Source organism: Mesoplodon bidens, assembly GCF_964165515.1.
Source record: "Mesoplodon bidens genome assembly, chromosome: 5".
NCBI lineage: Eukaryota > Metazoa > Chordata > Mammalia > Artiodactyla > Ziphiidae > Mesoplodon > Mesoplodon bidens.
Genome location: NC_138161.1, coordinates 1,709,894 through 1,734,255, shown reverse-complemented (window position 1 = coordinate 1,734,255; position 24,362 = coordinate 1,709,894). Strand labels below are relative to the sequence as shown.

The 24,362-nt window shown below is 57.1% G+C and overlaps 1 protein-coding gene across 1 annotated transcript in view; it reads left to right on the top strand.

Moving 5' to 3' along the window:
- The first annotated feature begins 10,794 nt into the window (after nt 1–10,794).
- The window catches only part of COL18A1 (collagen type XVIII alpha 1 chain), a 96,323-nt gene continuing 82,755 nt past the window's right edge, over nt 10,795–24,362 (top strand). Inside the window, exons 1-2 of the mRNA XM_081234888.1 lie at nt 10,795–10,910; nt 11,012–11,106. Coding sequence (XP_081091014.1) covers nt 10,900–10,910; nt 11,012–11,106 — 106 coding nt within the window. The 5' untranslated portion in view covers nt 10,795–10,899. The remainder of the gene's footprint in view (nt 10,911–11,011; nt 11,107–24,362) is intronic.

Here is a 24,362-nt window from a genome sequence, read left to right as displayed (position 1 = left end):
AGCACTCCCCACCCTCCCAGTCTTCTCGCCTACCAGTCCAGCCATCAGCCGATGACAGTGAGGGGGCTTCAAGGGTGAGCAGACACAGTGGCTGCTGGCCGGGGCAAGGGTGGCCTCGGCGGCCCTCCCACCCCCTGGCAAGGCACTGAAGGGAAACCATTCCTCTATGCACAGCAGTTCTGAGGCCAAACCTGTGGGCTCCCCAGCCAGGCAGTGCTGACACTAACCACCCAGGGTTAGTGCAGACCCCACGGGTTAAGGGCTCAGTCCCGCAAGACTGTCCCCCCCAGACACCAGTTGCCAGGATGGGGTCCCTGGACGCCCACACCTCTGTCCAGCTTGGCGACAAAGCAGAGGTTCCCACGAACCCCTCTTCTGTTTCAATAATTGGCTAGAACGGCTCACAGAACCCAGGAAAGCACTTTATTTACTATAACTGGTTTAATATAATGGGTGTAAGTGAACAGCAGGTGAAGGGGTCACAGGGCGAGGTCCAGGATCCCGAGCACACGAGCTCTGTCCCCGAGGCGTGAGGTGCGTCACAGCCCGGGCAGGTGGGCGTGTTCACCAAGCCAGAAGCTCTCCGAGCTCTGAACTCTTTCGTGTAGGGCTTTGATGGAAGTTCCAGTAGGCAGGCACGGCTGATTAAAGTACTGGCCATTGCTGATGAATACAGTCTCCAGCCCCTCTCCCTTCCCTGGGCTGAAAGGTCCGACCTCTGATCCTGTGGCTGGTTCCTCTGGCGACAGCCCCATCCTGCCAGGGTCACCTCATTAGCATAAGCTCAGGTGTGGCTGAAAGGGCTTGTTCGGAAGAGCAGAAGGCCCCTCTCTCTCCCCCACTCCGGGAATTCCATGGGTTCTGGAAGCTCTGTGCCAGGCCCAAACGTCACAGGTGTCACAGAGCCCTTGGCGACAAAGCTCCCCGTGAAGTCCTGGGTCCATTTCCGACGGGCTTTCTGTTGTGGTCCCACATGTGTGTGGGTGGCTCCCTCCTACCCCACCCCGGTGTCCCCTCCTGGCCTGCAGCTTGACGGGTGCGGGGTTGCGACTTGAAGTTCTTAGGGTGATTCCTGCTCAGGGTCCTTCCACCTGAGCCTCAGTAGGGGTAAAGCTGAGGTTGCCTTTTACTTGTTATTTTACTTTTTTTTTTTTTTTTTTTTTTTGGTTGCTGTACGCGGGCCTCTCACTGCTGTGGCCTCTCCCGTTGCGGAGCACAGGCTCCGGACACACAGGCTCCGCGGCCATGGCTCGCGGGCCCAGCCGCTGCGCGGCATGTGGGATCTTCCGGGATAGGGGCACGAACCCGTGTCCCCTGCATCGGCAGGCGGACTCTCAACCACTGCGCCACCAGGGAAGCCCTATTTTACTTTTTGAAGCTCAAACAAAGTTTACTAATTTTGACCACCACCACCAATGACACAGGGTGGTGTTTGGTTCTAATGTCAGCTAACGGCTGTTTACCGTGTGCTCCCAGCCAGGGTGCAACGGTCTCTAGTGAGGTGTTTTTAATAGCTTTATTGACATGTAATTGACATCTGATAAGCTGGAGATACAGTGTGCATTTGATGTGGGTGGCGTCTGTGTACACCTGGGAACCCGTCAGCACCATCCACATGGTGAACAAATACATCCGTGTGTGATTCGCAGGGTGTCCTGGCCATCTGTCATCTGTGCTCCCTGTTCCCGCCCAGCCCAGCCCAGGCACTGGTCCCCCTCTGGCGCTCCCAGGACCTCACAAGGACGGAGCCATCGTATGTACATTCTGTCTGGCTTCTTTCACTCGGCACGATATTTTGACGTTTACTGCTTTTAGTGCAGACCAGTAACTAATTCCATTTTATTGCTGGATGGTGCTCCTCAGCAGAGAAGTTCCGCAGCCTGTTTATCTGCTCACCTCCTGGGGGACACTTGCTTGTTTCCACGTTGGGGCTATTGTGCACTTCTGGGTAGGGTCTCTGTGTGGACAGAAACCAAGGTGTGCATGGTTGGATTGTAGGTAGGTGTATGTTTAACTTTTTAGGAATCTGCCAAACTGGTTTCCAAAGTGTTTGTTCCACTTTATACCACCCAAGATGAGTGGCAAGAGTTCCGGTGCCTCCACACCCTTGGTGACACATGGCCCAGTTGTCTTTAAATCCTGGCCCTTCCAATAGGGGTGTGGGCATCTCTCTGGGCCTCAGCGCGAATCTCCCCAACAACGGATGATATGGAGCGTCTCCCATGCTCCCCCGGCTCCGTAGCCGTCTCTCTCTGTCGGCCCTTGCTCCCCTTGCCTGTATTCTTCTTCTCAAAACGTATTGTTGGGCTTCCCTGGTGGCGCAGTGGTTGAGAGTCCGCCTGCCGATGCAGGGGACATGGGTTTGTGCCCCGGTCCGGGAAGATCCCACATGCCGCGGAGCGGCTGGGCCCGTGAGCCATGGCCGCTGAGCCTGTGCGTCCGGAGCCTGTGCTCCACAACGGGGGAGGCCACAACAGTGAGAGGCCCGTGTACCGCAAAAAAAAAAAAAAAAAAAAACCAAAAAGTATTGTTGGGTGGAGGGTTCAATAAATATCAACGAAGCCTAGGTAGTTGACAGCATTGCTCATGTCTTCTGTGCCGTTAGTGACTTTTCTGTCTACTTGTTCTAACAATCACTGAGAGAAGAGTGTTGACATAACTACAGTTGGGACTTTATTCCTCCCTCCAGTCCTATCAGGTTTTGCTTCATATATTTGAACCCTGTTGTTTAGGTACACACTCGTCTATGACTGTGATGTCCTCTTAGAGAACTGACTCCTTCACCATTACTTAATGTCCTGCTTTATCTGTGAGAATATTCCTTCTCCTAAAGTCTGTTGGTGTCAAGATAGCTACCCTGACTTTATTTTGGCTAGGGATTGGCGTATTTTTTTCATCCTTATACCTGAAACTTACATGTGTCTTTATATTTAACATGGGTTTCTTGTAGACATGGTATACTTTTTTTTCAAATCCCATCTGACCATCTCTACCTTTTACCTTGTATGTTTAGACCGTTCACTTTTAATGTGATCATTGATGATTGCATTAAAATTGTAATTTTGCTAGCTGTCTTCTACTTTGTTATTTTGTTTCTCTTTTACTCTTTTTTTGCCTTCTTTTGGTTAATTGAACTTTTTTTTTTATCATTCTGTTTTATGTCCTCTTGACTTACTACTTTTACCTCTTTAAAAAAACTTTAGTGGTTGTCCTAGGGTTTACAATATAAATCTTAAATTAATCAGAGTTTACCTTCAAATAGCATTAGACATTTCACATACACCTCAAATACAATATTTTCCTAATTCCTCCCTCCCACCCTTCCTGATGTTACTATCATACATTTTACTTTCATGTACACTATCAGTGCAATACAATGCTACTGTTTTTCCTCTTGATGGCAGCTATAATTTGTAGCAATTAAAAATAAGGGAAAAAAGTTTATCTTATCTTCGTTTCTTGCATTTTTGGTACTCTTCATATTTTGGTGAAGATCCAGTTGGCAGACTAATACCATATTCTTTCTGATTGAGGAACATCATTTATCATGTCTTGTAGAGCAGGAATGCCAGCAGGAAATTCCCATAGTTCTTGTTTATCTGAGATGGTCTTTTTTTTTTCTTAATCCTTAATTTTTAAAAGATATTTTCACTGGTACAGAATTCTGACCTAACACTTTTTTTTCTTTCAGGGTTATAAAGATATCCCTTCAATGTCATCTAGCTTGCATGGTTTCTGAAGAGAATTCTGCTATAACTCTTATCTTTATTTCTCTGAATGTAATGTATCTATTTTTTTCTCTGGTTTCCTTAGAGATTTTTTTCCATATCTTTTTTTTCTCAGCAGCTTGAATGTGTCATGCATATGAGTTTTTTTTGTTTTGTTTTTTTGTTGTTTGTTTGTTTGACTTTGAGGGGGCATTTATCCTGATGCATCTGCTCTGGGCTTCTTTGATCTACGGTTTGGGGTCTGTCATTACCCTTGGAAAACATTCAGCCATTTTCGTCCAGATATTTCCTCTATTCCTCCCACTGTCTCCTTTCTCCATAAAATTTGATTCCAATTTTATGGACATTAGACTGACATTGTCCCACAGCCCTTGGATGCATTGCTCTGTTCTTTTTACGTTCTGTTTTCTTTCTTTTTCAGTTTGGATAACTTCTGTACAGCTACTTTCAGATTCACGGATTCTTTCCTTGGCTAAGTTGAGGTTCCTGATCAGCCTGTCAAAACCACCCTCCATCTCTTTACTGTGTTTTCCGTTCTCAGCATGACTCGTTTCACACTGTCTCACTGTTTCTCTTTTCAAGGAAGTACATTATTTTAAGCAAATGATTGAAAACAACTTAAATCTCATTAAGGTGGGATCACTCAGTATGCTATTTCCATGGGATATGTGTGCAGTCATTTAAATAAACTTGTATATGGGGACTTCCCTGGTGGTCCAGTGGTTAAGACTCTGCACTCCCAGTGCAGGGGGCCCGGGTTCGGTCCTGTTCAGGTCACTAGATCCTGCATGTTGCAACTAAGACCCGGTGCAGCCAAATAAATAAATAAATAAATTTGTATATACTGATGTGTCAAGAGCTATTGTGTTAATGAAGCAAGGTTTATTTATTTTTTAATTAATTAATTTAATTTTGGCTGTGTTGGGTCTTCGTTGCGGCGCACGGGCTTTCTCTAGTTGTGGTGAGCAGGGGCTACTCTTTGTTGTGGTGCACGGGTTTCTCATTGCGGTGGCTTCTCTTGCTGCGGGGTATGGGCTCTGGGTGCACGGGCTTCAGTAGTTGTGGCTCTCGGGTTCTAGAGCACAGGCTCAGTAGTTGTGGCGCACAGGCTTAGTTGCTCCCCGGCACGTGGGATCTTCCCGGACCAGGGCTCGAACCTGTGTCCCCTGCATTGGCAGGCGGATTCTTAACCACTGCGCCACCAGGGAAGTCCCTAAAGCAAGGTTTAGAACCACGAGCATTATCCCAGGTATGTTTTTAAATTTTCACAAAACAACTTTCTACATTTCTAAAGTAACAAATACCTATAAAATGTATGTTTAAAAGCCAGCAGAAGGATAGTGACAAGGACTAACTTGGCAGGAGGCTGAGGTGCGGAGGTGGGTCAGGGGGACCTTAGCTTTATTTGTAACATTTGGGGTTTTAGTGAGCTATAATCGAGTCAGTTCAGTGGGCTGTCACTCTGATTGGGGGTGAGGGCAGGTGGAGGAGGGGTGCCCCAGAAGGTGGTGCCGGGGAAGGAGGCTGGAGGCTATGTTAGGTACAAACCAGTCCCACCCTGGAGGCTCCATCCTGGGGCTCTCGTGTCCCTCGTGAGAAGGAGCACTTGGAATTGCCCTTCTCAGCTGAAATATACCTGTGTTCCTTCCTCCCTCCCTCCCTCCCTCCCTTCCTTCCTTCCTTCTGGTCTGTGGTGCACAAAGCAAAGACACCATCCCCTGTGGGGGGCAGGGGCAAGGCTGAATTCTACTGGAGGGAAGTGGGAAAACCACAAGCAAATAAACGGACAAGTGAACAAATAAAGGAACAAGAATATTAGTGATAAGCGCTCTGCAGGGAAGTCAGCCAGCCTGACGTACTGGTGGCTGGGACTGCTCTGAGGACCAGGCGGTCAGGCTGAGATCCGCGGACACTGAGGGTGGGCTGGGGCAGGGAGGACAAGGCCGAATCCCTGGTGGAGTCAGGGCTGGAGACGTTCTAATGCTGGTGTTGAATGTGAGCAGACCCAGGCTGTGTGTGTGTGGTGTTTCTTTGGGGGTTGGTTTGTACTGAGCAGCCACCCTAGCGCACGTGGAGGGGGGAAAGCGACCCTCTGGTTAACTTGTCTGAACGGGGTGGCTTTGTCGTGGTCGCGCCCCAGGGAAGGGAAGGGGCCGGGGGTGCTGTTTGTGCTGGAAGGCTGCCATGTGGGCAGGAAATGGGGGGCGGGAGAGTCGCCCAGACACCTTCCTCCCATCTGAGGGAGCTGGCAACGTGCGTTTCCTTTGTATTGATGAGCCGCAGTGGAGAGGAGGCAGTTCTCAAGAAATAGACCATCCTGGGCTATTAGATGATGCACTTGAGAATTCGGGGACCCCTCCCCTTCCCCCATGACTCAACAGGAGCCGAGGCATTTCCGTGCAGCAGTGAAATGAGGAAGTGGCACGGTCCAAAATTAACAGAAATGTGTGTTATGGACCTTTGACAGTCACTTCTCACAGCTGGCTCGTCACCTCCCCACATGCGCGTTTCCCATCACGGCACCACGTGGCATCCGTGGTGTGGGATGTGGCTTTTCCACATAAACATTGCTCATTTAATTAGATTTTTCATGGGGATGTAGTGGTCTATTTCATGTACATCTCATCATTCACTTGCTATTTCCAAATTCTGCTCTGACAAATCCCCCCACGAAAACCGGCTTCATCAGCTGCCCTGCCCGGTGCCCAGGGTTCCGCTGGTCAGAGATTGAAGTCCAGGTGAAGCTGAGGGGAAGGGCTGAGATCCACAGGCTGCAAAAGGCAGTGGCAGTTCTCATCTTTCATTTGGCAGGTAATTATCCAGCATCCACCAGAGGCAGGCGTCACCCCAGGAGCTGCAGGTGCAAACACAAAAGGTGTGATGTCTGGGCACAAGGTAGGGCGCTGGCCTTGAGGGCAGCAAGCATGGAAACCAATAAATATACACTCTGGCTCACATAGTGACCAGTGAGGCAGAGAGAAGAAACTGGGCAATGGAGGAAGTGGGGGGGGCAGAGTCCAACAGAGGTCAGAGCCCAGGGCCGGGGTCAGCTGGTCCATTCACTGTCAGGCTACAACTGCGTCTCAGATCCAGTGGACCGGCCATTAGGGCCTGAGAACTGACGTGCGACTAGACACGCTTTTTGGATACGCTTTGTGCTTTTCACAGCGGGCTCTGCCTACCATGTAACTTTTCTTCCTCTCCTGATGAAAAGTTACTTTTGTAGCACAGCAAGCCCCATGGTGTCTCGTTGGACACAAGGAGAACGGACAGCCTGGGCAGAGGTCAGAGGTCCTGCCCTTTCCTCGTCCCTGGCCTTGCTCTGTGCCCCTGGCCCCGCAGCCCCTCCCTGTACAGCCCCTCTCTCCCTGCACAAACCCACAGTCCCCACCCAGGACGCGCCCACGGAGCAGGCGGGTGCCCACTGCACAGGCCCCAGACTTCAGCAGGTCCACTGTGGCTTTGGAAAACCCTGTGTCGATTTAAATCACAGAGCCTTCTGTGGGTGGGCGACGTCAGTCAAGCATCCTGGGCTTGCGGGTCCCTGCTGGACGGGTGTCTGGGAGTCCCCAACCCTGCGTGTCACCAGGATGAGCTGAAACGAGCACAGCACTTCTGTGTCATCTGTCATTTACTTCTGTGTCATTTGCCACTTCTCCCTGCAGAAGGAGCCGTGAGACCCACTGCAGTGGAGAGGGATGGGAAACAGCACGAGGCACAGAGGAGAAAGAGGCCCGCACCTGAGCTCAGGCGGGTCAGCACTTCTCTCTAAGCTCCAGCCACCTCACCAGACGCATCACGTGTCCCAGAACTGTACTGCGCTCGGGCTGGCCCTCGCCAAGACCCGCTCCGCCTCCAGGCCTTTGCTCCTGGACGTCGCCGCCACCCCCCAAGCCCCTTGTGGGGCACCCACAGGCCTGGGCCACCCCTGCTGCCCAGATTGTGCCCCGAGGACCTTGCCCAGCACTGGGCACGGCTGGGGTCCTTCTCTGGGGCGAGTTGATTTGGGTCTGTCCCCCCTGGAGGGTGGGGTCTTTGTGGAGGAGGGCGGGAAGACACACAGCCCAGTGATGCTTGGTGGTATTTGGGGGACTTATTTTCTTTGTGTGTGTATATGGTTTGTATTTTTCTACAGTGATCACATGTTACTTGTGGATATAAAAGAAAAAATAAAACTCTAATAAGAAAAAGATGAGAAAGCCGTGGGAACTGTGGAGACACATAGCAGTGAGTCTGCAATAAGACATTCAGTGAAAAAAATGAGCACAAGATATGTACTTTCCCAGCTATAAGTTCAGCAATCATAAGTGTTGCACAGTAAAAAGTCTTACTTTTGTATTTTTTTTTGTTGTAGCACTTTTCATGACACAGAATGCCCCTTGAAGCTGGCCCTCCCCCCAAAGCCCAGAAAGGTGGGCTCACCCCTGCTGTGGGGCTCCCAACCTGAGAGCAGAGAGAGATGGTAAATCCCAGGCCCCAGTGTGGGCAGGGACACAGCACTGCCCGCCCTCGTCCAGCCTCTCCTTCCCAAACCCACAGTCAGGCCCAGTGGGTTGGTTTGGGAGGGCAGGGGAGAGGCAAGAGGTTGAAGAGCCCCGCCCTTCAGCTTCCTCACCCTGGAGCAGGGCCGCAGCCCATGCACAGATAGACTGATGGGCCACAAGGCACAGGAAGGGACACTGTCAGGACCCAGGACATGCCTACCACACACATGAACACACCACACACACAGGGGCATGACACACTGAAACCGAGCAGGACCCTGCAGGGCCCCCCGGGGTACAAAAGCCCCTCCGTGTCCCCCATTTCTTGTTTGTAAAAAAACTTTAGTCTCCTAGGCCTTCCCTGAGTTCCAAAGAGCAGACTCAAGCAGTTACTAATTAGAGAAGTAAGGGAACCAGAAACAAAGGAAAAGCAGTCAATCCAGAGCAGCAATGATAGCTTCAACCATAGTCAGCGATAAAGCAGAGTCCTAGCTCCTCCTCAAGGGATTCACACAGCAACCTGACGCAGATCTCTGAGCTGTTCTGCAGAAACTAAGACGCTCACCCAGGAGGAGGACGGTGACCACATGCTGACCACAAGCATGCAGACCCCAGACCTGATTTTACCTCCCCACCAACTAATCAGAAGAAAGTCCATGAGCGGCAACCCTCACCCCTAACGCTGCCTTCCCTGAAAGCCATCAGGGAGTTTGGTTCTTTTGAACAGGAGCTGACCGGTCTCCTTGCCTGGTGCCCGCAAAAATAAATGCCGTACTGTCCTCCACCACAACCCAGTGTCAGTAGGTTGGCTTTGCTGCAACTGGGCGAGCAGACCCAAGTTTGGTTTGGTAACAACACTAACAGACACACATGCACACACCACACACAGTCACAGAGACAGCTCCATCACAGACTCACACATCCCTTTCACACATACCCCTCGGCAGACACACAGAGGACATGGACCCCACCCCACCCCTCCATCCACATATACAACAAAAGTTTTGCATTTCTATTCAATGCTGTTCTCCTTCATTTTAAAAAAATGAGGTCACAATCCTCTAAGTTGCTTTCTCTCCTCGCATGGGCCATGAGCACACTTTTCACTGGACCTGGAGGTTCGAAGTCAGGTGAGGAAGGAGAAGCGAGCAGGTGGACGGGCACAGCAAGATGGGGCAGGCAGGGCCTGGGGTGCAGGGCAGCATCCATCCGCCTCTGAAGACTAAAGCAGACAGGGGAGGGAGGGTGACGCGATGGGATTGGAATCCCAGCAGGCCCTCTGCTTAGGCTGGAGAGCCAGCAGGGGCAGAGGGAGGGGCTGCGAGCCGCTGTCAGGAGGGTCCAGGAGAAGCCCGCTGGCCAAGGCCCAGGGAGGTGGTGGTGGAGGATGGGTAGATACGAGAGGTGCCTGGAGGGCGTGCGGCTTGGACCAGACCAGGGGCTTGGTCTCTAGGCCAGGAGGGGGTGAGGTCGGTGGTGTCAGTGCCGCAGGGAGTACCCAGCAGGATGCCTTGGGTGGGGGGGTGGTAGGAGATGGGTGTGGAGAGGCCCAGAGAGTCTACGCTGCAGACACTGCTCAGGGGTCAGGCAGGAGATGAACCTGGATCAGGAGGTGGCAGTGGGGAAGGAGGGGGGTGAATCCAGAGGGTTCAGCAGAGACACTAAGCCAAGGGTGACGGCACTGGGGGCCATGTTTCCTGCAAACCACGAGGGGACCAGATCCAGGGAAATGCGAGTTTACTTTAAGAGGTCGATGTGAGGGGCTCTGGTTGCCTGGAGAGGCCTGTGGGTGGTCTGAGGAGTGGACCCCTTTCGCAGCTGCCTGGAGGAAGGAGCTGGGACCTGAGGTCAGGCGGTCAGCTGGGGGTTGGGGAGCAGTGGCCTGCGGAAATGGAAAGGGCCGGACAGAACTCCCAGAGCTGCGGGGGGCGGCGGGGGGGGCAGCCGGACCTCCAGCATGTGGAGGGGCCTCCTGGGCCAGGTCTCCGAGGCAGGAGCGCCAGAGCAGACACCTCGTGGGGCGCAGGGCCCATCCCCTGGGGGGCTTCAGGAGTGCGCGCAACGTGGGGAGTGGGCCACGACGCGGCCACGGCGCCCACGAGGCTGGGCAGGAGAAGCCCGGCTCCCCTTTCCTCCATCCGTCACCCCCTGGCGAGGAACGTCTTTGTTTAAATCGCCCGCCTTCCTGCTGCCCATCGGACTCAGGGCCCGAGGGCGAATCCCCTGGTTACGGTCACCTTCCCGAAGAGACGCTGGGCTGGACACACTGCGTGTCCCTGGACCTTGCCCCGGTTTGCAGCCTGAGACCCCAGGTGCCGCCTTGGGCAGCGGCAGGGGCAGCTTTTCCTGAGGCGGGGGCTCGGGCCGGCCACGCTGCCTGGGGACTGGGGGTCGGGGGAGAAACATTGCGGCTGCAACGCAGGGGTGCTAGGACCCGGGGAGCGGCCCATGGTCGGGTTCCGGGTCCACACCCCGCTCCGCGCAGGGTTTACTCCGCGCCAGGCCCTGCCCCCTGCCCGGCCCCCTTCCCGCCCACTGCCCTGGCCCGTCCTGCCCCCTGACCAGCTCCGCCCCCGCCCGCCCGCCCTCCGCCTGGTCCCCGCGGCGGTCAGAGCGCGGCCGGCCGAGCCGGCGCACCGCGGTGGAGGCGCAGCATCCCGCGGCACAGACGGTCCGGCCCGCCTAGCATGGCGCCGAGGTGCGGGCCGCGCGGTGCCGAGGACGGGTGGGGGCAGCGGGGGCTCACGGGCGGGGGACGGGGGCGCGCGCGGTACCCTAACCTGTGGCCTGTGCCCGCAGGTGGCCCTGGCTGCGACCGCGGCGGCGGCGCCTCCTGGACTTGCTCGCCCCCCTGGTCCTGCTGCTTGGGGTCAGCGCGGCGTCCGCAGAGCCAGGTAAGGCCAGCGGGGACGCGAGAGTGCTCGCACCTGGCCCGCCCGCCTCCGGCCGCACTTCGTGCGGGTCTCTGGCAGGTCCCAGGCGGCGACGTCCTCACCCCAGCCCGTCTCGGCTTCGGTCCCGGGAGGCGGCCCCTGCTCTACCCACGCGCGCAGGTGGCCCGCGGGCGGCGGTCGGTGGGTGGACGGGGTCGGGCCGGGGCCGTGTGCCCGAGCGTCCCGCGACGGCCATTCATTCCTCGACTGCGGGGGTTCGCGCCACCTGGGCGCGCCCGGGACTCGGGAGAGGCCCGGGCTGGGGATGGTGCGGGCCAGCTGCGTCCTGAGACCCTCGTGTCGTGACCAAACTTCGGCGACTCTGGGGAAGTTGATGCGCTCGACGGACAGCGCTGCGGACCGAGGGCCAGTGAGGTCCCGGAGCCGAGGTCGTGGTGACGGCCGTTACACACGCGGTGGCTCGGAGACGCCCGGGCATCCGAAGCCTGACCGCGGGCCTGTGTCGCCGTCACCGGCCTGGTGCCTCCCAGCGCCTCTGGGCCCCAGTGTAACCGCGCGCGGAGTCTAGCAGGTCTTGGGGAGGACAGTGCGGTGCGGGGCGCAGCCGTGTTGTTTCTAACCTGTTGAGGCAAAAGTGCCCAGGTTTCCCCAGGGCCAGCCTTTGTGAGCCGCCCCGGCCGCCAGGCCTCTGCCCCCGCGTCCGCCGCGGTGTCGGGTTGCGCGCGGTCCCTTTGATGCGGCCGAGCACCGAGCAGCCGCCGGGAGAACAATGCGCAGGGGTCCGTTGTTTGGCGGCGCCCTCCCGCCGCTGCTCCCGCGTGGACCGCAAACTGTGGTCGGGAAGGCCGTTCTGACTGCGCTGAAACTTCCTCTGCCCCCAGCTCCAGGGACCCCATTCCCAACCATGCGGCGACCCAGGTCCTCTTCCCAACCGGCCCAGCAAAGGCCCGGGAGGAGCCGGTGGAGGTGCCAGGCCCGAGGGGAGCCCCCGCCCCCAAAGCGTAGGTGCTTTATCACAGGTGGAAGTAGACTGCCTGCCCTGACATCCGTCCCGGGCAGCCGGCTCCCCGCGGCGTGAGTGCTCACTGTGGTCAGCACAGCGGTCACCTGCTGCCACAGCGGGGGTGGGGCGGGGGCGGGGGTGTCGCCGGAGAGAAGTGTTCTGGGGAGAGAGCCATAATAATTTGTTTCATTGTTTCCAGTCAGCTGGGTCATCAGGTTAAACGGCAACACAGACCTTTTAAACAAGTAACCACCTGGTAAATAGATGTGGGAAAGCACCTGTTTGTAGTGTAGCAGATAACTCCTCAGGTATTTGGGTTAACTCTGGGGGCGGGGGGGGGCATTTAGGGAGTGTTTGTCCTTATAGGGTTCTGTGGTCCCCGGGGTTCCTGGGGTTCTTATGACTGCCTGGGACCACATCGTGGCTTCAGGGGCCATCCCCTCAGACATGTGCAGGAATGTGTGAGCCTGAAGGCTCTTTTATGATTATGTCTAGTCGGGAAAAGGAAAGACACTGAAGCATCCACACCCCAGCTTATGAAACTTTGTCATCAAGGAGAGGAAGTCAAGGGTGTTGACTCTGAGCCTCAGAGAAGAAAAAATAAAATGTGTTCCGGAGGTTGGGTGAGATGAGACCTCTAGGTTCAAGTTAATGCAGACTCTGGGGGCAGTGGGTGGCACAGTACCAGTTCAAGAAATGGTGTTTTTTTTTTTTCAATTTATTTATTTTATGTATTTATTTTTGGCTGTGTTGGGTCTTTGTTGCTGCGCGCAGGCTTTCTCTAGTTGTGGCGAGCAGGGGCTACTCTTCCTTGCGGTGCACGGGCTTCTCATTGCGGTGGCTTCTCTTGTTGCGGAGCACGGGCTCTAGGTGCATGGGCTTCAGTAGTTGTGGCACACAGGCTCAGTAGCTGTGGCTCGCGGGCTCTAGAGCGCAGGCTCAGTAGTTGTGGCGCACGGGCTTAGTTGCTCCGCGGCATGTGGGATCTTCCTGGACCAGGGCTCGAACCCGTGTCCCCTGCATTGGCAGGCGGATTCTTAACCACTGCGCCACCAGGGAAGCCCGAGAAATGGTGTGCTTTATCTTCTGTCCCGCTGTGTGGCTGCAGTGTTGGGAGAGAAGATAAAGCACAGCAGGGTTTGCCGGAGTCTCAGCTCGTCCAGAAGGAAGGGAGCCCCTTGCAAGGTGCCCAACAGAATGTGCTCTTTTTGTTCCCTGGAGCATAAAGCAGGAAGCAGCCTCAGCGGGGCTTGTGTGCCGCCCACCCCTCCCCCGTGCTGGGAGAACACAGGCTCCTTTCCCTGCTGGGACCAAGTCCCCTTGGAATGGGATAATAATTGCCCCTCTAGATGTTGGAGAAGAGCAAAAGTATGTGAACGCCTGACTTAGCAGGGGCTCAATTTGTTCTAGAAACACTTCAAAATTACCCCTGGGAGTCAAAAACTTAAGCCCCGTTTGCTGATTTGAACATTTTTTCTGACCCCAAATGATGCATTTTCCCAAGTCTGTCTCTGTGCTGTACTTGACCAAAAAAATAAATAAATAACGACTTTTGCTGTTTTGCTTAAGCTTGGCCGCTGTCATCCTGATGCTCTTGAATGGCGTCGTGTGCTTTCCCCCGTAGCCAGAGAGCTGGTGGGACCTTGGCTGGGCGGGCTTACGAGCCTGGGGGCTCAGTGCTACCTGCGGTCCCCTCTCCCGGAGGAAGTACCGGAGTCACACGTGCTAAGGTGGCGTCTGCCCACGCGTCATTCCTTCAGGGCTGAGCAAGAAGGACCTCGCCCTGTGGGCATTTGCAGGATGCCTGTGGCCACGCCAGAGCCCTAGGCTTTGAGTCGCCTTGTCTCTGGCCCCTCCCACATGTGACTTTGGGCTCAGGCTCGGTAAGCTCCCCACACACCCCAACCCCCAGACCCGCGTGTCCCACCCTTTCTCACCACTAGGGTCCATCAGTGGGTCCAGGTCTCCGCTGATGGCCATGGTCCTCCCTCCCCAGAACTCCCTTGGTGGGCCTGCAGGGTTTAGGCTTGAACAGGACATGGCCAAGACCCTGTGGGTCCCCGTGTCCGGGGGGTGTCTGTCATCCTGGGGTTCACAGGCACCTGGGTAAGGGATCTAAGCAGAGGGAAGGAACTTTTGTCCAAGGCAGGCTCGTCTGGAGGGGCAGCACAGATGGGGAGTCTTCAGGGTTCAGGAATAAGACCTCTAAGGTAGTCTTGAATTTCAGCAAAACTTGTTTTTCAAGGCACTCTTGTTTTCCTTTAAAAGAAGGAGGAGGGGGAAGGTCCTTGCAAGGAAACCTAGAAGGAGAGAAACTGACTCCTGAGCTGTCCAGAGCTCGAGGGGCCTAGAGAGCCTGCCCCACCCGCCCTGCTTCACCCTGAAAATACAGCTGCGCATGCGCTCAATGCGCACACACACGTGCACACACAGATGTACACACGTGCACATCCATGCACACGCTCGCTCTCTCCCCACCAGAGTGCCTGGTCTCTCTTCAGCTGGGTTGTTGAAAACATCCTGGCGCTCCGTGGGTGACAGAATGGGACAAGACCCATCTTCTGACACGATGGCCAGCGGACTTCCCTCTCTCAAGGCCTGAGCACTGCGGGGAAGGGCCGGTCAGTGGAGGGGTGGGTGAGGGGCAAGCTGCTCTTGCTGCAGCCGAGGCCGATGAGCAGACCCCAGGCCCGGCCCTGTCTGCAGTGGCTGGCCTATGCCCCATGGCACTTGCCCGTCTGCAGTCCTGGTCGAGGCGTGGCCACCCCCGTGCCTGCGAGGGTCGGACCACAGATGGCACACTCTAATCTCAGCTCTCTGCTCGGAGGCTTGGAGGCTCTGGGTTAGCTGTCATCTGAGAGAGAACCCCGAAACGGCGGCCCCTCTCCCCAGAACACAGCTGGCCAAGCACCAACTGTCTGATGTCTGGGTAGAAGGTGGACAGTGCAGGATGTGACATGTGAAACTACCCGAAACCTGATGCTGTTGGCGGGAGGGAGGGATAAATTATTGGGAAAATTAAAATATATGTTTGGCACGCTCATAAGATGATTGCATTTGATACATCTTGACGGCAGGGGCCCAGAAGGACAGTGAGAACGTTGTGGGCGGTGCCTGCAGTGTGCCCTGGGTCCCCACAGCTCTCGTCCCTTGCCGGGTCACGTGGCTTCTCTGGACCTCACGCCTCCCATCCCTGATGGCTTAGGGTCTGGATGAGCTCTCTGCCAGGCCCGGCTCCTTCCCAAGAAGGACTGGGCCTCTGAGCCCTCCCTGCCCTCCTGCCAGTCTTGGGAGGAGCACTGGGGGGGTGGGTGCTGCCTTGGTTTCCTGCTTGTTTCCCGGGGCGGGGACAGCCCCTCCCCCCTTTCTGGGTGCCCTGAGCAGCAGGTGGTTGCATTGTGAAGCCCCTCACAGCGCCCGTGTGTGACGTGCCTGGTGTTTGATGCTGCTCGTGGAATCTCCACACGTGTCCGGGACCTCGCACCGTCCACTGCATCCCTTGGGCATGCTTGGTGAAGACAGGGAGCTTTCTCTGTCCTGCTCCCCAGCACTGCCCGATGCCGGCAGGGTGTGGCTGGGTGACTTGGGCTGGCCCTTGGGGTCATGTTTTCGATTGGCGGGTCTGGGCCGTGCAGAACGGCTGTCAGAAGGAGCTTTAGATCACGGATGCGCTGAGTCAGATGAAATTTGGGGGCCGCAGGGCAGTGTCTGTGCTCCGCCTGCCAACCTGCAGGGGCGTGTCCTACCCCTGCCCCAGCTTCTCTGGCAGAGGAGACAAGTCCCGGCACGGCCCCCTGGCTGACTTCAGCGAGTGCCCAGGAAGGAGGACTTGTTCACAGGCCGGTACACCTTTCTGGAATTCCGTGCTGGCAGACGGGGACACTCCTGGGCTGATGCACCGTGACGAGGCCGATGGCACAGGGCAGGGGCACCCAGCACTGAGCTGGGGTGATGGGTGGGGCTCTTGGCCACCCCTGGTTTCTGGAAGACCAAGAGGCTCTGTGGTAGGTCCAGCTGGCCCAGGCACTGGCCACGGGTCAAGGTTGACCTTTACAGGGTGTTTCCCCACAAAGGACATGAGACCAGAGCCAAAGGCTTGGTTGGGGACGAGGCTGCAAGGCGAGGGGATGGAGCCTGTGTGACCAGAGCTTGGTGGTGGGTCACAGTGGCAGGGCCTGAATGGGAACTGCAGAGACCACGTACGTGCTTTTGATGGATTGGTGTTGGTGGTTGTCGTGGAGCCCGGAGCAGACATTGCATGTTACTGATTTATTTTTTTATTCATTCAGTCATTCATTTAATTTTGGTCCGAAGTACTCGTTTCTACTTTTTGCACTGTTCCTTGAGTAGATTCAGAATTAGGCACGGTCAGGCCTCCTTTTTTTGCATCCAAGCTCAGAAATCTTGGAGACGGTACCAGGCTCCGGCAGCTGGGTCTCCTGTTTGCACAGAACCTGCTGGCACAGGCTGTTTTCAGTGAGCACGAGAGGCGCCCTTCCGCTTTGGGGAGACTTGAGCCGCTGTGAAAGCAGTGCCTGGAGGGCACGTCCCAGCAGCGGTTGAACCGCATCTTGGTGCCCACCGTGCACAAAAGTAAGCTTCTCTCGTCCTGGAAACGGGGAGGGCCCAGGGAAGAGCACCGACCCAGCTGCTGGGAGCTGGAGGCCGAAAGCATCTCTGCTGGGGCCTGAATCCAGAGCCCCCATGGCCTCTAGGGCGAAGGGACACCTTTCTTCCCCGTTTCCATTTAGGCAACCAGGGGACTTCATCTTGGAAGGGAAACCGTGATTTGCCTGGATGCCGCTGCTTTGACAGCGTGAGGCGGGAAGGTTCTCCCCCTCCCCTTGCAGTCGGGAGGGCAGGGCCGTGGGCAGAGGGGGTAGTGCTCCGCAGGCCGACCGGGTGCCTGATGCAGGGTGGGCCTGAGCCCCTGAGGGGGCCCTGCCTGCCCCTGAGCTCCCCTGGACCAGCCAGTTGGCCCACGGAGCCAGGGTCTCTTCCAAGCTGGGGCTCACGCATCTGGGGCCGGGGGTCGGGGTTTTCATTAGTGGAGAAATCGGGAAGGCCTTCCTTTCGCCCCGACTGGTCCGGGGCTGGGAGGTGGTGGGTGGTGAACCCAGCCACCTGGCCCCTTGGTCCATTGACTTCCTCTTTCCTGAGTCATTTTTGAGCACCTGTTTGCGCCCTGCCTGCCCCAAACAGGAAGGTAAACAGCAGTGTCCCTGGGTGACCGAGGGCAGGGTCTGGGCTGCTTATCTGGGGAGGCCCCATGGCAGCGCTGGGGCTGAGTGCGGGGGTGGGGCTCTGGTTGGGACCTACGGGAGGGGGGTGGACATCCCTCCAGATGGATATTAGTTCCGTGCAGCTTTTCAGCCCAAACCGCCAGCGCTGGGCACTGTCACTTTGAAAATCCTGCTAATCTGATAAATGGAGAAATACCATTTCTGTGCTCTACTTTGTGAGTTTCCGTCCAGTGAGGGTGCAGGTTCTGGAGTGTTCTTTGGCCTTCGCATCTCTCCTTCTCTGACATCCATCCTCTGCACTCTCTTCCTCCTTTTCATGCCTGCCTGTGGTGTCACCTCCTGGGGGGCATATTTGGCATATTTTCTAGTTTATGGGCAGGCTTTAATTGGGAACGTGAAATTTCTTAAAGCAGGGTGTTGTTTTTTCCCCTTATTTTTATGGCCTTTTCCTGTAGAGGTAGGACACGTGTGACGATCACGGCTCAGGGACAGCGGCCTGGGCTCATCTGCGTTGCAGGGGTGATGCGGGGGTCGGGAGAATTCAGAGAGGAAAACTGTGCGCGCCAGCAGGCAGGGTGCTGGGGGGCCACGTGCTGCATGTGGCTCTTATTTTCTTGACTCGGCTTTGGTGGGCATGGAGTTAGAGCTAGTCCTTGCAGAAAACAAGTATGGAGTCACTAAATCGTGGTCTATTACAGCTGGCAGGCAACCTGGCTGGCCACTTTGTGTTTGTGGATGGGACACCATCTGCTATGTGGGTTGAGAGCCCAGGCTCCAGGTTTTAATTCCAGCTTTGCTTCTGAGCGCTGTGTGACCTTTGGCAGACTCCTCACCGTCTCTGTGCCTCTGGTTGTAAATTGGGGAAGACAGTGGGGCTCTGTGGGACTGAATAGGGCATTCCTGCAGGGAGCTTCCTGGGATGTGCCCTGACAACTCCTCCTTGGGCTCTGGGGACACCGTCGGGGATGGCCTAAGCCACCCGGCAGGGCGGGGCCTGGAAGGAGGGCCTGGTGAGCACCAAGAGCAGGAAGTGGGTCCTCGTGACCGGAACACAGTTTTTGTCCTTCTTACTTGGCCATGGGCTCCGCCTGCTAAGACGATCATGTGTTTTAGACAAAGCAGCCCACTCACGCCCGCAGCTCCGAAGTCCTGCAAGTGTTCTGGGCCCGGGTGCCCGTGTGGTCTCACCCACCCACGTGTCCCATGGGGGTGATCCAGGGATCGCAGACCTGCCTCTGCCTGTTGGATCTTGTCACGAGGCTGCTGTATTTTGAAAAAATCTCCCGCTGAGATTCCACGGAGCCTCTTGTTCTCTGCGAGCCAGGCCAGTTCCTGGGGTTCCCGCATTGAGGCCCCGTCTGTGCTGGGAATCTGAGCTCAGCCTGATGGGGTGTCGTCTGGGCAGCGCTTGCTCAGAGGACAACAGACAGGGTGGCGTCCTTTCTGTCCTCTGTCACCCGAGCCTTCCAACCAGAACGAGGGGAAGCCACCCTGGATCCCGTGCACGCTCACCTTCGGGGTCTCCCTACCTGGGGCAGACCTGCTCCCTCTCCAGCGGCTCTACCCCAGGCCGCCAGGCACCGCTCGCGGGCCCAGCTCAGACCCTCCTTCCCCTCCTCACACGGGGCCTGAGGGCTTTAAAAGGCAGCCCCCCCCAGGAGAGGGCGCAGCCAGCCCATCGGTGGAGCTGGGAGAGGCTTTTTCTACCACAGACGATCATTCCAACTAGACAGCTCTCCTTCCGCCGCCCTGGGCGTGTCCACACCTGGCCCTGAGCCACCTCTGCTCCTCATCCTCTTGGCCCCTGGAGGAGAGGACGGCCCTTTCTGAGCCCAGATGCCCCTGCAGGGCCCGGCCCTCCTGCCCCACTTCAAGGTTCCAGCTGTCACTTTGCTCACTTCTCTGGCTCACTTCTTCTCACTTCCCCAAGGCTGACCCAGGGTTGCAGGCTTAGCATGCTTCCGCACCGGCGGGTAGTGTTGGCAGCGACCTCTGCTTGCCTTGGGTCCTCCCATCTTGGCCTTGTCCCCCTGTGGCACCGGGGGACCCATCTTGGTCCAGGTCACCCGTGTCCTTGGGGCAGCCAGGACCTTCCTGTTTTCTGGCTAATGTGAGCCTCCATCCCCAGGGGACTCGGGCCCGGCCGGCGCTGACTCAGAATCTGCGATGCTCTGCTGTTCCTTCCTTCATAACCTTATATTGCAGCAATAGTTAAGAATGCCGTGGAGGCTTGGAAACCAGAAAGAAAAAGCACCCATTCCAACCCAGTCTTTACTGTCAATGTGGGGGAAATGGGACATCTTAAACGGACCTGGGCTGCCCTCCCTGCTGACTCCACTCCCAGCCTGCGTGGACAGCCCCTCTGGGTGCAGAAGCCTCAGGGCCCCCCGGAGAGCCAGCCGCAAGCTGGTCTGCTTCCCAGATGGGAAAACATCCCCACCCCACCGCCCACTCCTGGACGGCGAACTGGCCTCCCAAGCACCTAACTTCCCCACATTTAAGACCCTAGACAACCCCACCTCCCAGCGTTTAAACTTTTTCTTCCCATGGCATATGGTCTGCTGAATGTCAGCCCCCAAAGACCTCGCCATCCTGATCCACAGGACCCGTGAATGCTGCTTTACGTGGTAAACAGGACTCTGAGTGGGATGAGGCTCTTGAGCTGCGGAGACGACCATGGATTACCTGGGTGGGCCTACATGGAGATGACCCTGGATTACCCGGGAGGGCCTACGTGGAGATGACCCTGGATTACCCGGGTGGGCCTGCATGTAATCCTAGGGCCCTAAGAAGGGATGGGGGAGGCCAGAGGGTCAGGTCAGAACAAGGAGACGTGGCGATGGAAGCACAGGTTGAGGGAGAGATTGGAAGATGCAGGAAGGGGCTACGAGCCGAGGAACACAGGCGGCTTCTAGATGCTGGAACCGAGGGACTGGGTCCTCCCTGGGGCCTCCGGAAAGGAGCACAGTCGTTCCGACACCTGGGTTTTAGGCCTCTGGCCTCCAGAACTGTGGAGCGCAGTTCGTGTGGTTTCCAGCCCCTGACTCTGGGGTCATTTGCTCCAGCAGCTGCAGGACGCTGTCCAGTGTGTGGCTAGGTCAGCGGCAGGGGTGGAGTCACAGTGACACAAATTTTCTCGTTGGTAAAGTGCTGCTTCTCGACAGTGTGAAACCTCTGAAACTTTCGAAGGCCTTGGGACCCCCACGCCCTGTACAGGGCCCCTGAGTGCCCTTCCTGACCCCCAAGTCCCGAGGGTCGACTCCCCGTCCTGCGCACCCAGCACCCTGGCCTGGGGACTCTCTGTGGAGAGGTTAGAGGGGCCCCATCCTAGGAATCTCTTAGAGCTCAGTGGGACCCCATTCTCAGGTCCCAGAATGACCTCCATGTGTCCCCGGGTGGCACCAGGGGCTCTGACATGCTGGCTCTGGGCTCCAACTGGCTGATGGAAGCTTGAACGGGGGAGGGAGGAGGGCGGACAGAGGGCAGGTGAGCGGGGCCGGGGCAGACGTCAGGACGCCTGAGAGTGCCTGGACGGGCCTGTGGGCAAGGGGACTGTGTGTGTCGGGGGGTCTCTCCTGCGACTCTCTCTGGCAGGGCCCTCGCAGGGCAGGGGTGGGTGTTATTGTCCACAAGGTTGGACAGCAACCCCCTCTGTTCTGTTTTTGGAGAATGAGGCAAATGGCACAAAAGCACATTCCCAGAAAGTGCCAATTCTGCCCAGTGTCCTGGCGTGTTGCAGAAAGGGTTTATAAAGTAAATCTGACCAGTTGCCGGGCAGGTGGACAGTACTCAGTACTTGTGGAATGGACCAGTGCTTGTCAGCTTCCAACCATCTTGGGTGCTGGCTGGACCTTCAGTTATCTGGGTGCTGGGTGGACCTTCAGTTATCCGAGATGGACCTTCAGTTGTCTGGATGCTGGGTGGACCTTCAGTTATCCGATATGGACCTTCAGTTATCCAGGTGCTGGGTGGGCCTTCAGTTATCCGAGGTGGGCCTTCAGTTATCCGGATGCCGGGTGGGCCTTCAGTTATCCGGGTGCTGGGTGGACCTTCAGTTATCTGGATTCTGGGTGGACCTTCAGTTATCCGAGGTGGACCTTCAGTTATCCGAGGTGGACCTTCAGTTATCTGTGCCAAGAGACTCGATGGCCTGTGGGAACTGGTGGCCAGACTTGCTTCACTTACGAAAATGGCCAGACTGGCCCATCTGTGAGGTGGCTCCTGACAGGCAAACTACATCTTCATTTGCCTTCACGTACTGGGTGTTGTCACCCCTCCTCCGGCACAGGGACCTTTCTCAGATCTCACGCACTCAGAGAGACCAGGGACGTCCGGGCAGGGCGTGTGGCTGAGAGCTCAGCCTGGCTCCCGCAGGCCTGGCTTTGTACCTTCTGGGCGGCCAGAGACGGAGCCCAGGGTGGCAGGCAGCCAGGAGGGGTTGGGGGCTGTGCCCGTGACCCTTGGGTGCAGTTTGCTCTTGTTCCCATCCCCCGACTCCCAGAAGTGGATGGGCCCCCCGCCTCAGGCCCTCTGTAGGCCATCTCAGGAGCGGCCAGGGCTGGCCCAGCCCAAAGGTCACTTCCTCAGGGGACTCTGCGGGGAGGCTGTGCAGCTCCTCCCCCGGGTCATGGGACAGAGGAGGGGCAGGGCACATGTCTCTGCTTGGATTCAGAAATCCAGGGCCTTTGGCGGCAGCGTCGTCCATCATGGCTGGTCACCCTGGTCTGTTCAGTCCCAGCTGAAGACCCTGCTCACCAGGTCTCTGTGCAGGTTGTACTGGGTTTTGAACCCTAAGTAGCTAGTAGACGATGAGGAGTTGAATTCTAAAGCCGCAGCTCTCACCTGCCCACTGGATTGGAAATCAGCCCCTCCCCGCCATCCACCTTTCCCTGCGTTTCCCCAGTTACATGCGAGCATCCCTTGGGAACGATCCAGGATCGACGCTTCCAGGGGTGCCATCTCACTCTGAGTTTCAGGTGTTTGGAAGCATCTGATTTGACCTTTGCCTTTCTCTTCTACTGAAACAACCCTCGTGCCTTAATGTGCTTTTACTAAAGGGCCTTTTTGAGTGATGAGGAGTCTCTCCTGTTTTCCTGGCTCAGGACATGCATGTTTGGGGAGCCACTTCTTAAAGGGCAGCGCTGGGCCTGAGCTTCTGGGAGACGCGGGTCACAGAGACGGGGGTGGGATCCGCGGAGACGCCTTCCTTGTGCCGCGGTGTCCCGAGCGGACTTCGTCCTATCAGCGGTGACGGTCGCTCGCTGTGACTGCCCGAGCTTCGGGGCGCCCGTTCTCTTTCCCTGTGCCTGTTGACCAGCCCCCCGGATGCCCCCCGCACGCCCTTCCGTGTGCCAGGGCCCGGCGTCCCTGCGACCGCACTCTTGGGTGTCCTTGCTCTTTCCCCGTGGGTCACGGCTCTGGGTCCCGGCCCGGCCGCCCCCCTGTGCCAAGGGGTCTGGGCTGTGCGTCCTGCCCCCCGCCGTCCCTCTGCTCCTCCTTGGTGGTCAACATGCCGACCCTGCCGTTCCGTGAGCCCCGGCTCACCCAGGACACGGGCGGGAAGACACCGCACAGGCCGCGGTGTAACCTGCTCTCAGGTAAAGGCGTCCCCCTGTAAGCTGTGGCTGCGTCGGCCCAGGTGAAGCCACACCACCATCACCCCGGCCCGCGTCACCCCCGAGGCCAGGTCGAGGTGCCGCTTTGTGGCCTGTGCCGTTCCCGGGCCGGTGGCTGCCTGTGAGGTGGGGGGACGCTCATGATGGGAGGTGGGGCTCTGGCTTCCGGGGTTGGGGGTGGCTGCTCGCACCTGCTTGGGCCCCAGGTGGGTGCACTGGTGCAGGTTGCTCTGACTTCACTTTGCACTGAGCACAGGAGTTCCCCTCTCACGATTCACATCCCCCCCACCTCTGAGCTCTCTCATCACTAATCGAGGCTGTGAGGCCCCTCAGATGAAAGCCCCTTTGTGCACAGCCTGCAGCCGGCCCCGCCCTGGGCTGGCGCTCACGGCCTGAGCAGGTGCGATGGCCCTCTCACCACAGGAATGTCCCCACGAGACACCAAAAACAGCTTCGTCCCGTATTTGTGCTATATCAGCTCATGACGCTGCGATTTGGGCCCAATTATATCTGGAGAAGGTCGTGCTGTCTAGACGCTAGTCCAGCTCGGTTGCGTCTCCTCTTCGCTCGTATCCCAGCAACAGGATTACGGCTGGCGGGATGGCATTCCTGTAGCCCTGAGAGAGCGGGTTCCTTGTCCTTCCACTCTCCGGAACCTTCTGGGGCCAGCGGTGGGTGTGGGCAGCGAAGGCACTTGGACCCAGCTGCCCTCAGGCTACCAAGCGTTAGCGGTGCAGGACTCCCAGCGAGAAGGAGCTGCGGCTCCGGACCCAGGGGCCTCCATGGGGAGCTGTGCGTGGCGAGTTCCGTGGTCCTGCTGCACACTCCTGCCTTTTACCAGGAAGGGCAGGGCTGCTGATGGCCTGCCTGTGCTTCTCAGTGTGCCCCCGAATCACCAGGCTGGAAGGCGGGCCCCTCTCTGTGGCTCCCGACGGGCTCCCCAGCGGCGTCTGCACTGGCGCCTACTCTGTGTCAGGTTGGCTGGTGCCCGTGTGGGTCCCGCTCAGCACACTCTAGGCTCCTTGAGGACAGACGGGCAGACGGAGGGCCTCTGGGTGAGACTGGACTTTGTCCCCGGAAGTGTTTGCAGCCCTGTTTCATCCTTACTGAAATTTACAATCCTGTGCCATGTGTTTAGTGCCCCTTGTGAGGAGACCTGTGGCCCACGTTCAAGGACCACCTGTGCCTCTGACCCCAGGAGTGACAGTGGGTGGGCTGAGCACTAGGAATGGTCCCATCGCAGGGTCAGCGGTAGTCGGATGGGAGCAAGAAGGAGGTGAGTCCGGTGAAGGGAGGTTGAGGCCCAGTGTGTACAGAGCAGCAAGGCTGTGCTGAGTGAGGAAGAGTCCTGACTACTTCACCTCGGAGCAGAGTTCCACACGGCCGGCAGGGCCT